Source organism: Trichosurus vulpecula, chromosome 4, assembly GCF_011100635.1.
Source record: "Trichosurus vulpecula isolate mTriVul1 chromosome 4, mTriVul1.pri, whole genome shotgun sequence".
Lineage (NCBI taxonomy): Eukaryota > Metazoa > Chordata > Mammalia > Diprotodontia > Phalangeridae > Trichosurus > Trichosurus vulpecula.
In genome coordinates, this window is record NC_050576.1 from 430,980,555 (window position 1) to 430,994,629 (window position 14,075).

Consider the following 14,075-nt stretch of genomic DNA (forward strand, 5'->3'; position numbering starts at 1 on the left):
GCTTTATCAAAGGAAGAAAAAGATTCCAGTGGGAATATTATCTATTATGTCACCCAGGGGATGGCTCCCTCATGGATGCCAGCTTCATGGGCTGCTAGAGCCAAAAATGCCTTTCTCCCAGTGGCCATTCTACTGAGGTGAGCCTCGAGAAATAACACAGGTGGGCCACCACATACTCTGCACTGCAAACCTTTCCAGCTTGGGCTAGCAACAGTACATAAAGCCTTCAGGAATGCAAGGGCCCTTCCTTCCATGGCGGGATAAGGCTTAAAATAGGCACCACTTACTCCAATTGTGAATGTAGCACATTGAGCTATGATTCCCCCCTCAATAGCCCTCCTTTAAAATACGGGCCTGTATTGTAACATCTTCTACAAATTCCCTTTGCCTACCATCTGATGGCCTCCTTCGGCCTATGGCCTTCTCTACACTCAGCTCCCACAGAAGCCTGCTGTGCTTAAGCTGCCTCATTCAGCTTGGATTCAAAAGACCCTCTGAGGTCATCAATAATCCAGCCCACATGGGAACGAGCTGTTCCATGGACTCATCTCTTACCACCCCAAGCATACTATCAGCTGCCAAGGGAGAAGAGGGCGGAGGGGTTATGCCTTCAATCTCATTAACCTAAAATGCCTAAAAGATCTCATTCAGGACAACACACATACACAAGGGGCCCTCCAAAATGCGAAGTGAATCCAAATCACAGGGCCATACAGCCCCCCTAGGCTGTTTGTGGAGATCAACGTCACAGTGCACCACAGGCCAAATTCTAGGGGGTCACGTCTGATGGATAGGGCCAATGCAACCTAAAGTGCATGAGATGTGGTTCTCAAGTCCATCTGGGAAGTGGCTTTTTAGGGCAACGGGCAAGTCCTTCCATTGCTCATGCCTCAATCTGTAACTAAATCTATCTGAAAACTCCCAACATCTTTTTCTTCTAACAGGATCTTATAGAAGTTAATAAAACTTGTTCAGAATTTTGAGTTCCCTGAAACTGCTGTTAATATATGTGTGTGTGAGTGAGTAAGTATACATATTTGTATATATACACACATGGACCTGTGCACATAAACATACATCTACATGCATGCATACGGGTATATAGCCAAGGAACGAGAAATTAAAAAACCCATCTGTGCCCCGCAAAGTGGAGCCCACAGGTGCAGGAGTAAAATAAGAGATGGAGAGGGCCTGGGGCTCAGAGACAGGCAGCCCAAGTGCTAGTCCTGGTTGGGCTCCTCCTGGTCTTGGCAACATCAGATCATTCACATCATACTGATGTTACCATTTCTCCATCTGGAAAATGAGGCAGCTGGACCAAATGATCTCAAAGTTCTCCTGCAAGTCTAAAATTCTATTCTTCTCCTGTGAACACACCACAGGAGAACTCCTTTGTCTGTGGGCATACCAGCACGGTTAGATTTTTCAAGTAGCTCACCCTGGTAAAGAAGAAGCTGGCAAACTGTTCCCATCATTTTCAACTAGGGTCACCATCTTGCTGGGGTCTCTCAAGGGTTCTGATAATTCTTGGTCCTCCAGGATTTGCTGAAGTTCATTTGCAGAATGCAAGATATTAACTCCAAGACCTAAGAGGAAAAAGAAGAAATATTCTTTTTTCCTAGCGAGTCAGCGTTGAACAAATGCGTCCTAATTTTCAGCAGCTCAAGGAGACAGGGAACTAGCTTGATCTCAGCCTTCTTTCTCTTTACATACAGGAGCAGAATTAATAATTATCTTGAAAAGAATACCAACCTCCACTGAAAGAAATGCACCATAAACTGTGCTTATATGCGAGGTCTGGAGAAAAGGAGACAGGATTCCATTTCAAATACCCACATTTTAGGCAGGACATGGACAAGATAGAGTGTCTAAAGGAAGACAACCAAAACACCAACAGAGATCGTTTCCCACCCAGCTGTACCACTATGCACTGGATCCCAACCCTTATGCCTCAAGGAATCTTATCCAGTCCAACTGCATCAGCTTTGGTACTCACACCTCATCAGGACCCTCAATACCCTCTCTCCTTCTGACTGGAGGTCCAGAGGACAGCCAAAGAAGCCCTCCCAAAGCCCTCCCATCTTTAGATGGGATCCCACAAGCTGCACACCTTTGGCCTAGACTCCATCAGGCTGCCCATACCAGGCACCACCCTTTTCAGCTTCCTTTTTTATGTTGTCTTTCCCCACTAAACTGGAAGATCCTTGAGGGCAGGGGCGGACTTTTTCCACAGCTGTATTCCCAGTGCTCAGCAGAGTACATGGCACATAAGTAGGCACTTAATAAATGTTTATCGACCATCATTAGAAAGAACTAGTGGTGGGGCAGCTAGGTGGCTCAGTGAGTTGAGCACCAGCCCTGGAGTCAGGAAGACCTGAGTTCAAAGCTGGCCTCAGACACTTGACACACTAGCTGTGTGACCTTGGGCAAGTCACTTAACCCCAATTGCCTTGCCTTCCCCCTACCAAAAAACAAAACAAAACAAAACATATGAAAGAACTAATGGTGTTTAGCCTAAAGAAGAAGAGACTTGGAGCAAACATAATCACTCTCCTCAGATATCTGAAAGGTTGCCATGTGAATTGAGTGGGTGATTAAACAATTTCTGGCTCAGGCTTCTTGCTACCACAGTGCTAAGAAAAACTCTGGCTCAGATCCCAACTTCCTGCCACTGCTGGCATGAAGAAGCAAGTCATATTTGCTGCTGAAGTCTGCAAAAATCAAGCTGGAGACAAACTGCAGCTCTAGTTTGGACCAGCTAGTCCCCTGACATTCCTGATGCAAACATCCTTATCTCCTCCTACTCTGTTTCCTAAAATGTAAGTCTATATCTTCTGCTCTCTGTAAAATGCCTCTGTTACCCACCCTGCTTATGTATTCAGATTCTATATGAAGTTGCTGGAAGCTGAAGCTCAAGGCTCACTGACTAATTGGTGTATGATGAAACCTGCACTCTGAACAAAATAAAACTGTAGTTTGCTCTCCTATCTCTGCATCTCCGATTGGTGATTGATAGCAATACCCAGTAAGCTGACTCTAGGACCATTTTTTCAAAATTCTTGGCAACCCAGATGGGACAGGCGAAGTCAGCTCAAGATCAAATGTTCCAACCCATTAACCCCTCCAGCATGCACAAGGTTGGGAGAATTATGGACAGGAAAAATCACAGAAACAGGTGAGTGTTTTATGTATTGGTCTGTATTGCCTAATTGTCCATCTGTTTCTTGTGAGGGCTCAGTCAGGTGGCCATACTGATATCCTGATGAGCACTGTGCTGTGATTCAGGTCTCAAAAGCAAGGGTTTGGTGGAGGGACTTAATGTTTTAATAGTAAGGCCTTCTTTCTTTCTGGGTGAATATCTGGCTAGGTCTAGGATTCTTCCAAACCCTACAGGCAAAAAAGCAAGAAAATCTGTCTGATTGTCTGCCATTTGTATTTAATGTACGGTCTTGGCTACCATTCCTGTTTAAATTCCTGGGTAGTCTTCATCTAGCCTGGTCTGATATAAATTTCAAATGGTTAGGAGGATCCCTATCACTAATAACATAAATCTGACATCTCAATTATGCCTTGAATAGCCAGTGATCATTATGACAGTCCTCAGATTCTAATAACACTGGGCTGGTTCTGGTAATTCTGGTTTGTGACAACTGCCTGTCAGATGGGACAGGCTAGGTCAGCTCAAGATCAAATGTTCCAGCTAAATTATTTCTGGTTGAATCTACTCTCAATATGGGAACTCTGGCCTGGTGAAACACTATAAAAATATATGGTCTGTAGTTACAGCCAAAATACACTATCCTTGGCCCCAGAGAGGATCTTTTGATTTAGAAATATTACATATACTTAAATTAATTGTTAAGGATTCATACGCAAATCAGCTGTCCCTGGTTTCTGTAATTATGCAATTCTGATACTAATCTTGCCTGCTCAATAAACAGGGACATCCACTAACCCTTTGATGAACTTTTCAGTGAGAGATATTTAACAACAGGCAGGAAAAGAGTGGGAACTCTTTTTTTCCAAAAGTTTCAAAGCTTTCAAAAGATATAATCTCCTTTGTGTTCCTACTTCTGGCCAGGTTGGGAAAACAAAGGGAGAAAGAGATAAGAGGGAAGTGGTCCTTCTCCCTTTGCAGAAATTCTATCATCACAGGTGAGATTTATTTTGTTTGGCCCCTACAAACATAAATAAATCATTGACATTGCTAAGAGGCAGCTTTTAGGTCACAATGAGGAATGATTTTGGAGTAATGGAGTGGTCCAAAAAGTGGAACTGGCCACATCAGGAGGTTCTCAATCCCTCATCTCTGGAACCACGTACATGGAGAGTGGATGAGCACTCACTGGGCATGTTGTGAAGGAGATGCCTGCTTCAGGTAGGAGCTGGACTAGATGTTCTCTGAGGCATCTTCAAACTGGGCAATTTTGAGATGCTGTGGAAACTCTATGTCTATCATGCCTTCCTAATTCAACTGTGAGTTTACTCTTGCCTACGATGATACTCAGTGTGCTAGTGCAGCAGGAGAAGGCTTTCAACAAAAGCTTGCAATGTCAAGGCATTCCTATGGCCATTTTTACCTTTGGCACTGTCTGCGTGATTCCACTCTTTGTCTTCCTTGCCCTTCTCAGCCTTATTCTCATTTCTTCTTTCCGAGGAGGTAACAGCGGTGAGCAATGGCACAGAGCTACTTTCTACCAGGTTCATATAGTTGTAGAAATCAGGAATCAGAAATGTGATGTTCTAGAAACATACAACGCTTAAGATTCAGAACCCAAGCAGAGTCTATAATGACAACAAAGAAGAAGAGGATAGGGGGAGGGGAAGACAGAGAGAAGGAGCAAGTGAGAGACAGAGGGGGACAGAAGGGAAGAACGAGAGAGAAAAGTGAGACATAGAGAATGAGAAATGAGAGAGATCAAAGAAAGTACAAACATTTTAACAAACAGATCTGTAGAAGGTTTTCATTCCTTTGGCTCTGTCCCTTCTCTTTATCATGCCACACGCACACACGTATACACACACGTACACACACACGCAGGCATGCAGAGATCTGCCTCTTATTGAAGTTCAATGGATAAAGACAGTGACCTTTTTATAGGGGGAATTCATGCTTTGACTACAGGCTGGAGTAAACAACCTCCGTTGGAAATCAGAAGATTCTATGGCTCGTTCACCCAATAGTAGGGTGAGCTCATGATTTGACCTTCATGGAGTGGTCCCTTTTGTCTTTCTCAACTACATCAAAAAAGAGGCTATGAGTGCAGGTTTTTACTAGGTCAACTAATTTGAAAGGGCTCTCCCTTATTCTGTCTACTTGCTAAAAAGTCTACTTCCTCTAGTAGAGAGGGTAAGGAGGAAAAACCAGCAGTAGTGCCAGTGGAAAGAAGGGTACAGTAGAAAACAGAGGCCCTGGGCACTCTGCCACTAGAGGGCTGGGAAGCAAACCCTGTTGCCTCTCTGGGCCTCAGGGATAAAATGAGGAGGGGAGAGTATCTGTACTGAAGCATACAACTCTAAAACTCCATGAGTCTGTGCAGACACCTCCACTGAAGGCATGGTAAGACCCTGGACAAGTCAGAGGAGCCTCCATAGAAGACAAAGGAGGAATGGCAAGGTCACAGTTTGTCTGAGTAAGATCTGTGGGATGCAGTGAACCGACCACTGTTCCATGTAAGGCAACACTATGCTATGGAAGCCAGTGAAGTAAATGCATTCATTAATCAATGTGCACTTATTAAGTGCCTACTGTGTACTAGGCACTGAAGTGAAAATAGTATCCAGAGGGCAATCAGGATGGTAAAGGGCCTTGAAAACATACCATGCAAAGCTCTATGGAAGAAAATGGGCATGTTCAACTACTAACAACTATGAAGAAATGTTCCAAATCATTAATAATTGGAGAAATGCAATTTAAAGTAACTCTGAGGTTTCACCTCATACATATCAGATTGGAAAAGACAAAAAGAAGAAAAAAAAGGAAAATTATTATTGTTGGAAAGGGCTACAGATACCCCCATGCACTGTTAGCAGAGATAAAAATCAGTTTAGTCATTCTGGAAAGCAATTTGGAACCATACCGCAGAAGTCACTGAACTGTGCAAACCCGGACCCAGCTATGCATTACTAGGTCAATAAAGTAGAAAGATCAAAGAGTAAAAGGACTCATGTGTACAAAAATATTTACGGAAACTCTTTTTGTGGTGGTGGTGAAACTGAGACGCTGCCCTTCACTCGGTTCGCAGCTAAACAAATCTTAGTCTATAATACAATAGGATAATTTATGCTATGAGAAATGGCAAAATGGAGAGTTTCAAAGAAATCTGGGGAGAACTGATGCAGGGGGAAGTCAGCAAAACCAGGAGAATAATGTATACAATAGGAACATAAAGAAACATGTTGAAACACTTGAGAAACCGATCAATGGAATAACAAACCAAGGTTCCAGAGGAATGATGATGAAGCCTGTTAGCCACGACTTGACAAGGAGAGGGGATGGACTCATTACGAAGAACAAAGTGGACATTTTCAGACACAGCCACCACGCGTATTGGTTACAAGGGCGTTGTTTTCCTTCTATTTTCCCCTCTGGTGGAAGGATGATAGCAGCAAGAGGGGAGACAGGGCTAGCATAGGAAAAAAAAGGAAGGGAGGAAGAAAGGCAGGGAGGGGGGAAGGAAGGAGGGAAGGAAGAAGAGAAGGAAGGAGGGAAGGAAGGAGGGAAGGAAGAAGAGAAGGAAGGAGGGAAGGAAGGAGGGAAGGAAGAAATAGGGTTATTGAAGCATTTTTTAGAAATGAAAAAATGAGAAGGAAAGCTATGAGGAAGCACAAAAAAGGACAGCTTGAAAGATACAGGTAAAAATCTTGTGGAAATGAATGTTGAAAACTAAAAATAAATTTAAAAATTTTTAAAAAGAAAATTTTTTTAATTAAAAAAAGAAAGATACAGGTAAAGCTTACTATATATTTTAAAAGAAAAGCAAACTGTACATAAGAGAGATCTACAGTTTTCATGGACAATCCTCTTTTTCATTTCTACCATGTCTATGAAATGCCTAGTGTGGTGTTTGTTAAATTCAAAATTTTTTTTTTAATTTAAATGCCCAGAAGGGAAGAGAAGGCAGGCCAGACAGAAGGACAGACAAGCAGGTCAGCTCTGAAAATGATATGTGCATTTGGCATAGACTTCAAAGAAAAGCAAGCTCTACCTAAGAGAAATTTGCAGTTTCATATACAAGCCTCTTTTTTATGTTCTACTTTATATGTGTAAATGTGCATTTTATTTGATGTTTGTTAAATTCAGAATAATTTTTTTCTTCTAAAATAGAGAACACCCAGCAGGAACCATGAGAGGCCCAGAGAGGCAACAGGGTTTGCTTCCCAGCCCTCTAGTGGCAGAGTGCCCAGGGCCTCTGTTTTCTACTGTACCCTTCTTTCCACTGTTTAAACATGTTTAAAACATCTTTCACCCCACACTGCCCCTCTTTCAGAGTGTGTCCTCCCTGGCCTCAAGCTCCACTCTCTCCCTACTCCAGTGTGCCCTACATACTGCTGACCCATTCACCCCCATTCAATCAATTCCATGGCTCCCTATTGCTTCTACGATAAACTATTGACTCTTTTGGATCTTTTAAAACCTTTCACAGCCTGACTCCAAAAGAGATCCTTTATACAGAGTGCTTGGCATGGCACCTGGCATACAGTGGGCGCTCCCTAAATTCATTCTCCCCACTTCTGGCCCGCACCTCTTGCATCTCAGCCAATGCTCCACATCCCATCTCTGGGCCTGAACTCATGCCTTACCCTGATGGTGGCTGTCCCAGCCTGAAAGGCTCACCCTCCTTACCTCTGCCTCCTGCTGCAGCCCGCCCTCTCAAATGACCCAGTAGGGAAAGACTCATCTTTCTTTGCATTGGCTTTCCTCATGTTTGTTCTCCAACTACTCATCATCTCCCCTTCAGACAAGGAGCTGCTTCCTTCTTTGGGTCTGCTTCCCCAGCACCTAATGTTGTGCCTAGAACACAGCTGGTGCTTAATAAATGCTTCTTGACTGAATGAAACAACCACAGCTTTCTCCAAGATCTTAAAGTGCTGTGGAGTAGAAGAGGAAGCACAGAAATCCTGAACCGGAGCCTCACAAAGATGAGCAGGAGGCAACTCTAGGCTACAGGGGAGGAGGGCTCCCTTCCCCCAGGTACCCCTCCACAGGTCAGGCCCGTGGAGGAGCACTCCTGTTGCGTCCGACTTGTACTGTGCAGTCCCTGTGAATCACCACTGTCTCTGCTCCCCAGGAAAGAACGGACAGAAAGAGTACACGGACCAAAGGAGTCCCTACCTTCCCCAGCACATCTGCCTTTTCGTAACCAAACAGTGTTAGAGCAAAGTTGTGGTTGATGCCATAGATGGTCCCATCAGGCAGAAGGGTGATTAAGCCACTGATGGTGGTAAAAATCCAGAGGGAAGCTGAGTAGGTGAACAGTGAAGAGGCCTCCTGGCCCTCCTCCTCATCGTCGTCAGGGAGGTCCATCCGCAGCTTTAAGCTCAGAGGGAAGGCGCTGCTGTCCTTGGCTCTCCCTGTTAGTCTCTGAATCCCAAGGTCCTGTGAAAAGCCAAGGCAGCTGGTTTAGAGCAAGGCTGGGGCAAAGAATGACGGCAGACTCCCTCCCCTCTTTCCCGTCTTCACTTTCTCCATGTGTGCACACCACAAGGCCTCCCTAACTCTTCTGAGGTGACCACATCTACAGTTGGCTGGCATGTGTTAGACTACAAACTCCCTGAGGATCAGAACTGTATTTGTGCTTTCACTGCATCCACAGCACCTGGCACATGGCAGGCACTTAATAAATATTTAATGACCAACTGACGCTCATCCCTCTGACCTTCCCTTCTTGCTGATGTCTTTACTTCTAATAAGGATTTCCCACCTCCCCTAGTCCCAAAGCCGTTTCCAGTGGTCAGAAGGGCAGAAAGCTGGAGCCCAAGAGAGGTCTCTATTCCAATTCACCTTTTTCCTCACCTCAAGGCCTGGTGGATAACATACTACAAATAACTACCAACAAAAAAGGGGGAAAAATAGGGCTTTAAGTTGGAAAATCTCTGAATCCAAATTAGAAGGTGTTCCAAATGCCTGAATCAATGCGAAGAGACTCTACCTGGTGGATGTGGCAAACAATCATTCAAAGAACAGTTAGAAAGCCCTAGGCCAGGATTTGTCCTCTCTTTTATGTCCTGGACCAGGGCCTCTCCAACCTCCCTCCTCCCCCAACTCAGTCTGGAGATCTGGCGGGGAGCCCCTTCTCAGAATCAGGCTTTTAAATACATAAAATGAAGTGCAGAGGATTGCAAAGGAAACCACTTACACTGAAATACAGTTATCAAAATATTTTTTAAAACAAGTTCGTGGACCCAAAGTTAAAAGTCCCTGCCTTGGATGACATCCAGATATTCCAAAAACTCTACAATCGGGAATCCTGAGCTTAAATGTCAGGAAACAGAATCTGAGCCTCTTCAATGGGATTTGTTCCCCGGTCAGCCGAAGCCACAGGAGAAGAGGGTCTGCTCAACAGCAAGTGCAGGAGCTCGTACCTCTCTGATCTGCTGGCCTGGGGATGGCATCTGCAGAGAAGGAATCAGGTCCAGGATGTCCTTCCCGATCACTTCTTCCAAGGACGAGAAGCCGAAGAGTTGAGCAAAAAGATTGTCGCATGATATTACCGTGCCCTTAGAGGAAAAGGTCACCTGGTGACTTCAGTGTGAAATACACCAGAATCACAGGTCATTGTCCAGCTCTCAGTTTAATCAAAATTCAGCTTCTTTCAGGTCAGAAAAACTAGTTCAAGCTTCCTCTACTTTAGGTGTGCAGAAGATTTAAAAACTAGCCACTTTTTAAAAAATACAACTTTCTGCCTCTACAAAAGAAATGCCTAAAAACTCAACCATGAAAAATTCAAAATTGAAATACAATACCTCCCTGTCATTTTTCCTAGGAAGATTGTCTCTGGTTCTCAAAAAACCACGGTCAGCTACTGCCATTTAGTACCCTGCATATATTTTGTATACTGTATGAGTTTTTTCTCTTTCTTTTTCTTTAAATAGTAGAGCTCCTCATCTCACCTGACCTGGAAGTGCAGGGGGCCACTCAGGAGCCCAATTCCACTACTGATCAGCATGGGAGCTCTGACCTGGCCTGTTGCTGATTTGGGCTTGTTCACCCCTTCTTAGGAAACCTAGTAGCCTGTTGTCCCTGAGGGCTCAGTGATGAACTTAGTGCCTGCCGCAGCTCAAGAGGATCCACCAGCCTCAGCCTCCCATTGCTGGGATGAGAGGGGTGTGCCACCATGTCTAGGTAGGTGACATTTCAGAGAAGTTCATTTCTTTAAAAAAGCTAGGTGGCGCAGTGAGTACAGCACTGGCCCTGGAGTCAGGAGGACCTGAGTTCAAATTTGACCTCAGACACTTGACACACCTACTAGCTGTGTGACCTTGGGCAAGTCACTTAACCCCAATTGCCCTGTCTTCCCCCCTCCAAAAAAAAAAAAAAGCTTTCCCTTCCCACACAAGATGAGATAACATTTTTCCAAATGATGCTACTTAGATGTATATTTTTATTGTCAAACTGATTGAACATGTATGAGAAAGTTCCATTGTGAGAACTGCCTTTCACCAGTTCTAACAAAACCCCACCTATCATTTGGGAGATAAACCAGAGGGAACTGTAGGAAGCCCAGAAAGGGCAGGTGACTTCACAGCTAGTAAGTGTCGGGGCCAGGATCTGGGCAGAGGTCTTCCTGACCCCCAATCCCATGCTCTATCTACTACACTAGGTGACACCTTTCAATATATAATGATAATGAAAATGTGTGCATGTCTGTGGATGCAGAATGCCAGGCCTGGCTTCAGAAACACCTGAGAGACCTGAGTTCAAATCCAGCCTCAGACACTTATAGCAGGCACTGAGCTGGCTTGGCTTGCTTCATTTCCCTAACTGTATAATTGGGAGGAGTGGTTTTTGAAGCACTAAGTGGATTAAAAAAAACCTCGGTGAAGGTGAAATACCAGAGAAGATATTTCATTTTGGAAACTGAGAAGCAAACTCACATCACTGTGGAAAGTGACCCAAACTGTGAATCTCTCCACGGGCTCCAGCAAAACAACGCAGCACGGGGAGCAGTCATGCTCCAGATTCTTCATCCAGATGGAGACAGGAACCTTCTCCTTGTTGGCACAGATGAGGTCCACCTGGGAACAGGGCCGGGCTCAGAACCCCTCCACAAAGCCCACAGCACCAGCGGATCCCCATGCGCTCAGAGAACGAGGCTTTGCGTCCAGGGGAGGACAAGCCCACCCCTAAGCAGCCCAGGGATCCACACTTTAGGCCTACTTCCACCAAAGCCTTTCAAAGCTGGACGATTCTAAGGAAAACAAGCTACTCAGCGACCCCACGAGCTCAGCATTGTGGGTGGTGCTTCCCTAAGGGACGTGGGAGATGGTCATGGAGAGCAGCGCTCTCCAGCCACCCGTCTTCCCAGCTGAGGAAGGCCTGCCAGACGCAGCCTTGATGAGGCGCTGAAATAGGATTTAATTGAGGAGAAAAATCAAACTGCTTTTTTCTTTCTCAGCTATATTTGAAGCATCAGGAAAAGGGGGGAAAAGCGTGTCACTTCCTAAAATGACTATTCACACAATTATATACACTGTTTTTTCTTACCTTGCTTCTCTTTCTGAAGAATTAGCACCTCTGAATGATCCATCCGAACCAGTCACAGAATGTTAAAGGTAGAAAGGATCTTAGTATTACCTCCTTCAATGCTCACAACAACACCAGGAGGTAGATGCTGTTACCACGCCCATCTGAGGCGTATAGAACTGTTGGATCTGCCCAGACCCAAACCCAGACCTTCCTGAGCCCGATCCCCTGGCGACCCTGGCAGCGGGAGGCAAAGAACATAGGGTGCAGCTTTCATTCTACTTCTTACCACTTGTGTGCCCACATCACCTCTCTCACGACCGGCCACTGCACCAATCTTGCCCTCACTTAGTCCTCCTCTGTTCTCTGAATCCCTTCTAGCTCAGGAGTCCCTGTAAGCCCTTGAAATTTCTGGAGGTGCTGGGGTTAACACAATGGCTTGATGGGTGGCCAGCCCTGAAGGGAGTGGCCAAGCCCACTCAGCTTCCATGTCTTTCCAGCTCACATTCTGCCAGTATGGCCTTGGAGAACTACTCCCATGACATAATAATAAGGTGGTACACGAAGAAAACTGAAATAGAAACTGCTATAAATACTTTTTTAAATCCTTGACATATTTTATAGTTCATTTAGGTTCATTTCACATGCACTTTTATGCGGCCAGATATATTCAGAGAAATTAAACTTCAGTATTCTAATCTTAAACCCAACTTCCACCACCATCTAGGCATGCCCAAAGATGGTGTACAGTCAAAAAAAACTTCTACCAAAAGCAGGTGGCAGGAGAGCATACTCTCCCATGACTTAAACATTCATTTATCAAAGAGATCTGCCAACTAAACCTTGGATATGAAAAAAATACATGGAAATGCTGACTTTGAGGATAGGAACAATTATTCATTTTGAAGGCTGAAACAAATCAAGGTGGGCTCTAGGCAAAATGCAAAACAACCATTTAAAGGATCTAAAAAGGCCCAGCTTCCAAGGCATCGCCTGCCCAAGTGTCCCACTCACCACCGTTCCAAAAGCGACGACATTTTGTTCATCCGCCTCCCCAGACTCGTTAAGTAATGCCTCCACTACTGAAGTGCTGGATTTCGAAAAGAACAGCGACAGCCTCTGGCCAATCAACTCCTGACCACAATACCCGAGGAGCTCACAAGCTTGGTCATTGACAACAAGGATCTAAAAAGAGACAGAGCACGAGACATCACCAATCACCCGAAGCAATTCCCCCAACACTCAAATACTGATGCTGTAATCTCTTACCTCACTTATAGCCCAATAAAAAAAATGTAAACATATAAGCTCCCAGAATGCTGCTTCTTGCTTCCCTGTCTTCTATAGCTCCAGGAAGTATGCTTAAACAAGGTCACAAGGCTTTCCTTCCCTATGCACCACTTAGCTTTTCCTACCCTATAGACTAGACTCCAAATCAGAAATTGTGATGATAGCGTCTCAGATACTACCAAGAAGAACACTATTTCATCCACTCACTGAACTACAGGCAACCTTCTCCTAATCATAAATGGGAGATCACATCAACAGCTCCCCTCTTCTGTTGATCTGGGCCAATAGCTTCTAAGCAAATGCATTTAGAGAACAGAAACATTTTAAGTTCATTTTTCTCTTAACTGGGCTTATGGCTAAGCAGATAAAGGGAAATGATTTACCCTTGAATCTCTAGCCTTATAAATAAATTATGTCAATATAGAAAGGATCTATAAATTTATCCGTGTCCCCTATCAACACAGACCATAATCCCCTGTTATCATCGAGAAGATGTACCTGGAGAATCGGATAAAAAAATCATTTACCCTTCAATGAATATGGTGGAGAAGGAGTGATAAACCTAATTATAGCCTAACTTCCACTTCACATGTGTTCAAGCCCTAAGACTACTTAACAAGCGTGCAAATCCCCCTTAAAGCACAACACAAAAAAAGGCATTTCTCTGGCCAGTAAGCAAGGGCCAAAGTTCACACTACCTTCCTCGTCTTCAAATCCACTACGAATATGACTTTACTTGGGGCATACGGAGATGAGGACAGAGAGCGGAGGGATGGCCCCGAAGGCGAGCTATTCAGCAAGGAGGAGTAGGAACTGCATATGGTGCTGGACAATTCAGAATGCTCTGTCTGGGACATGATGCTGAATCGGCTCATACAAATATTTTGGGCAGCCAGTGAAGACAAGCAATAGGCATTCCATTTGTCTTCTGAAAAGGAAAGGAAGACAAAGGAAAGGTGAGAATTTCTGCAGCTGTTAAGAATCTGGGAGGCTTTTTTAATTACTTTTTTTCAATCAGCAAAAATTCACCCTTTCTCCCTTACACCCCTGCCTTTCCCCACAACTGAAAATGAAAGAAAAACAAAACTTATTACAAAAA

General features: G+C 44.5%; 1 protein-coding gene across 1 annotated transcript in view; it reads right to left on the reverse strand.

Moving 5' to 3' along the window:
• Positions 1-14,075, reverse strand: part of PASK (PAS domain containing serine/threonine kinase) — a 55,311-nt gene that overhangs the window by 26,706 nt on the left and 14,530 nt on the right. Inside the window, exons 2-8 of the mRNA XM_036754753.1 lie at positions 13,675-13,904; positions 12,701-12,871; positions 11,098-11,238; positions 9,586-9,720; positions 8,336-8,599; positions 4,581-4,743; positions 1,439-1,586 (exon numbers count right to left, since the gene is read on the reverse strand). Of these exons, the coding sequence (XP_036610648.1) occupies positions 1,439-1,586; positions 4,581-4,743; positions 8,336-8,599; positions 9,586-9,720; positions 11,098-11,238; positions 12,701-12,871; positions 13,675-13,904 (1,252 nt within the window). The remainder of the gene's footprint in view (positions 1-1,438; positions 1,587-4,580; positions 4,744-8,335; positions 8,600-9,585; positions 9,721-11,097; positions 11,239-12,700; positions 12,872-13,674; positions 13,905-14,075) is intronic.